The sequence below is a fragment of the Cupressus sempervirens genome, chromosome 8 (genome assembly GCF_028749045.1).
Source record: "Cupressus sempervirens isolate cs-2001-9-10 chromosome 8, ASM2874904v1, whole genome shotgun sequence".
NCBI lineage: Eukaryota > Viridiplantae > Streptophyta > Pinopsida > Cupressales > Cupressaceae > Cupressus > Cupressus sempervirens.
Genome location: NC_143125.1, coordinates 15,258,211 through 15,262,590, shown reverse-complemented (window position 1 = coordinate 15,262,590; position 4,380 = coordinate 15,258,211). Strand labels below are relative to the sequence as shown.

The window sequence follows — 4,380 nt, the reverse complement described above, 5'->3', positions numbered from 1 at the left end:
TGGTGGAAAAAACATATGGTTGGAGTTTGACAACAACCCTGATGTTGGGATTATTGTGAATAACAAGAGGATATATTATCCTAAAGGGAATGATTCAGCAAAGCTAGTTTTGAACCTTGTAGTTGTTAATGGTCTTATCTCTATTGGGGTTACATATATAAGCCCCTGTGTAATGTGACAAACAAGGCATGTGGCATGGTGAGAATGGAACATATGATAGCCGTCTGCTACCTTAGATTCGAGAGCTGTCAAACAATCAGGTGTGCATGACATCAACATTTGCAAGTATAAGAAGCACTTGCCCAAATATATGTAAAATGTATCTATGAAGTATAGGAATACTAATAACAAGAAGAACAATGGGTACAGAAGAGGCAGATGCAGCAACAGTGGATCCAGGAGAAGTAGAAGAAGTCCCAACAACGACCGTGGATCCAGCCCCAGCTGCAGTAACAGAAGAGGCACCGCCAGTAACAGTAGATCCAGCTCCCATTAGAGGTAGAAAAGTGGAAGATGTTACCTTGGGACGCCAAGCACCTCGGCCTGCTCATGAGATGGGCTCCATCAACCAAGCTCCTGATCCTGAATCCATTTCAGTATTTTTCTCCTCTTTCCATTTTGATTTGCTTGTTCTATAAAAACTATAATGACTTGTTTTTTAGTTATAAGATTGTGTTTGTGTTTGTGTTTGTATTTGTATAATGATTTTAGCATACTAACACGAGGACGTACCCCCTCTTTGGCCCACGTTCTAAGACAGGGACACAATTGGGACTTGGGACTCCGTTCCCCATCTCTAGTGGCATTATCAGATTCAGCCACTTCTGTCGAGGATGGGGATTCAGTTTAATATTAAGATATTCCAATTCAATCTGTTTTCAAATATGTATTTTTTTACATTTTTATTTTTTTACATTTTTATATCTTATATTGCAATACATCTTTTCATGACTAGCATTTTAACTAGCATTTTAACTAGCATTTTAACTACCACCACATGGACCCATCCCCTAAAATTAAGGCCCTTTTTTCTCCCCCCTCCCATGTAACATCTCCCCCCTCCCATGTAACATCTCCCCCCTCCCATGTCCCATAGGGCAATGTAACTATGGATTTTAGCATTAACAAATTAAGGCCCCTTAACTTGTTCCCCCTTCCACTGTCTGGAACTTCTTCCCATCCCCTCGAACTTCTCCCCATCCGGCCCCTTAACTTGTCCCCCTTCCACTGTCTGGAACTTCTCCCCATCCCCTCGAACTTCTCCCCATCCTCTAGGACAGTGTAACTATGGATATGGATTTTAGCATTAACATTTGTATCATATTCATCGATCTAACTATGGATTCTCCCGGTCCCCTAAGGCAGTGTATATATGAATTTTAGCATTAACATTTTTATCATATTCCTCAATCTATCATCAAGGAGTTTTGATTATTTTAGTTTAGATTGTGTTTTGTTTAATAACTGATTTTTAATTTAGATTGCAGTATCATATTTTTTATCCATCATCAAGATCTAAGAACTAGAGTGCTCTGATACAATCAGATTGTATCATTGTACTTCCTATCTCATTAAGAGTTCTGGTTTAGATTGGGTTTTATATAATAACTCAGTTTTACATTACTGGCATATTTTTTATCCATCATCGGTATTATCAGCATGTAAGAGTTCTAGCTTCTGGTTTAGATTGGGTTTTATATAATAACTCAGTTTTACATTACTGGCATATTTTTTATCCATCATCAGTATTATCAGCATGTAAGAGTTCTAGCTTCTAGATTCTAGCATCAACAATACTTATTTATCCTTCTTCCAATACTTATTTATCCTTCTTCCAGTATACATATTTCTTATATATATATTTCTTATATATGTAAGAGAGTAAGAGTTAAGAAATGATCAGGATCTATGAGTTATTTCTTAGATAAATCATGAGGATGTAAGACGAGAATAAGAGTTCAGAAATCATCAGGATGTAAGAGTTATGATTTAGATTGTGTTGGTATTTTTAGTATCAACAATCCTTAACGATACTTTAGGTCCTTCATACTTCCAACATACATATAAGTACTTTTTCAACAATACCCTGGAACCATCATGCTTCCAATATACAGATTTCTTATATAACCATCAAACTTCCAATATATATATTCAATATATATATTTCTTATATTAATTTAAGAGAATAAGAGTTTGGAAACTGAGTTGGTAGTTCAAGAATTAACAATCCTGATCTATTATAAGAATAAGAGTTCGGCTATCCATCAATAAGAGTTCAGGGAAAAAATATTGATGTTAAAATTACAAATACATTTTTTTTTTTAAATGAGGAATTTATTTTGGTAAATCTGGGGCGAAATTGTAGCTTTATCAATTATTTTTATTTATTTATGTTGTTTATAGTATTACTTGGTTCATTTTCCTAATTAGAATCCATGGCGTCACAGATTCAGGGTTAGGGAAGCAATAAATAACCATTTTTATAGTATTCTGTAGTTGATTTGTTTTATTCGGTTGTAAACCCACAATCCTAAGATTGGTAGTTGACAGAAAACCTTATGAAATTTGTTATATTAACTCACAATCTTAAATTGGTAGATCACAGAAAACCTCATAAAATTTGTTATACTAAATCTAACATCTCAAAATGGTAGATTACGGAAAATCTCATGAGATTGGTTAGATAAAACCCACAATTTTATATATTTCAGTTCAAATCATTTGAAATTTTGATATATTATTTGACACTGTAAATCAGATTGAAAACTTCTTAAGGACGGCACCCGCAGATTTTCGTTTTCCCACAACCAACCAGACAAGGCACTGCTTCACTCGTTATATTGAGTATCACAAGTATGAAGTTTCTTTTTATTTCTGCTCTCATTTTATCATGAATATCTTTGCACAGAAAATGTTTCCTTATATTTTTCCATGAGATATTATTTGTTTGTAAACACAGATGCATTCAAGCTAAGGGAGAAGGCGCCAGTGAATGTGACAAGTTTGCTAGATATTATCGATCTTTATGTCCCACTGAATGGGTATGTAATTGTTCTCAAAAAATATTCATTTAGAAACCCAAAAGATAAAATAAAAAAATGTTAGTTTGGAGTGATACAACAATTTTCTAGATTTAATTGTTAGAATTGTTATGTTTTCCTCACTTCTGAGCTTTCTTGGTTATAATGATGCAGGTAGTAAGATGGAATGAGCAAAGGGAACTTGGCATTTTTCCTGGTCCTCTGTGATAATGTTTTACTTCTTTATCTGCATCTCTCTTGTAAATAATCCTTTAATCTCTCATCTTTGGAATTCTAAAATTATTATCTTTGGAGTTGTAATTATCATGTAAATTGGTTGTAGAATTTTTTTTCATCACAGCTGTATTCTTCTTGTGATGGTACTGAAGATTAAAGATTGTGTAAAATTATCAAATAATAAAAATGCAGCCTTAGTATTAATGTGATGGAATTTGTTTCAAGTATGTTGCCCTCCGTTTTGTGGCTTGATGACAAGCCACATGTGCTGCAATGCAATCACGATGAGGTGGCAGTTTGGTTGGGTGACTTGTAAAGTTAACATGGTCAAATACTATTGTTGTGGAGGCACTCAAGTGGAAAATACATTTACTCAATGGTGTGTTGAATATAGCTTTTGTTAAGTGTTTAATTGGGATGGCAATTATGTGATATAGTCAAGTGCCACATTGTAGTGGCAAATTGGTCAATGTCATAAAAAAAATGTCATGAGAGTTGTTTCAATATGGTCATTATATTGCCACGTGGACTCTATTACATTGGCGGATTTCAATGGAATTAAAATGCATTTGGGACATTGAAAAATGAAAAGAATGAAGTTGGGCAACATAATCGTTTTTCAACTTTTGAAGCTGCTAGGATTACATTTTAGTTATAGTTACACGTTTGAGCAAGATGATTGGTCGAAATGGAAACAGTATCAATTGACTTTAAGATCAGCAAGATGGTTGGATGGAATGGAAATAGTATCAATTGATTTTACCAGTGTACGTCAGTGATATATGTTAGGATATTGGCTGTATTTTATTAGGGAAGTCGAATTGGGGTTAGCGAGTTTGGATTGTGGTTAAAGGCGTAGAGCTATGTTTGTAATAGTAGTAAGTGGAATTAAGGTTGGCGAGCTTGGATCGCGGTTAAAGTTAGTGAGCTTGGATCGTGGTCAAAGACATGTTTCTAAAGTTAATGTTTCTAATACTAAGTTTTAGGCCCCGTTTGATTGGGGAAGATGATTTTTTGACATAACCAGGTTATCTTATAACCAGGTTTTCGAAAACCTGGTTTTGTGGTTTGGAAAGCCAATGGTCCGTTTGGTTGACACGGAAGATGAATATACTGTGGACCC

The 4,380-nt window shown here is 34.6% G+C and overlaps 1 protein-coding gene across 1 annotated transcript; it reads left to right on the top strand.

Moving 5' to 3' along the window:
* The first annotated feature begins 359 nt into the window (after positions 1–359).
* Positions 360–3,248, top strand: LOC149541356 (putative cytochrome c oxidase subunit 6b-like). The gene is made up of 4 exons (XM_089795597.1): positions 360–596; positions 2,759–2,853; positions 2,960–3,041; positions 3,195–3,248. Exons 1-4 carry the CDS (start codon positions 360–362, stop codon positions 3,246–3,248), a joined length of 468 nt encoding a protein of 155 aa, XP_089651723.1.
* The last annotated feature ends 1,132 nt before the right edge of the window (positions 3,249–4,380 follow it).

Bases quoted from the DNA above. Each gene is read 5' to 3' on its own strand.
- LOC149541356 (XM_089795597.1), top strand. From the start codon at position 360: ATGGGTACAGAAGAGGCAGATGCAGCAACAGTGGATCCAGGAGAAGTA. The intron at 2,854-2,959 runs GTATGAAGTTTC...TTGTAAACACAG, and splicing joins CGTTATATTGAGTATCACAA to ATGCATTCAAGCTAAGGGAG. The intron at 3,042-3,194 runs GTATGTAATTGT...ATAATGATGCAG, and splicing joins CTTTATGTCCCACTGAATGG to GTAGTAAGATGGAATGAGCA.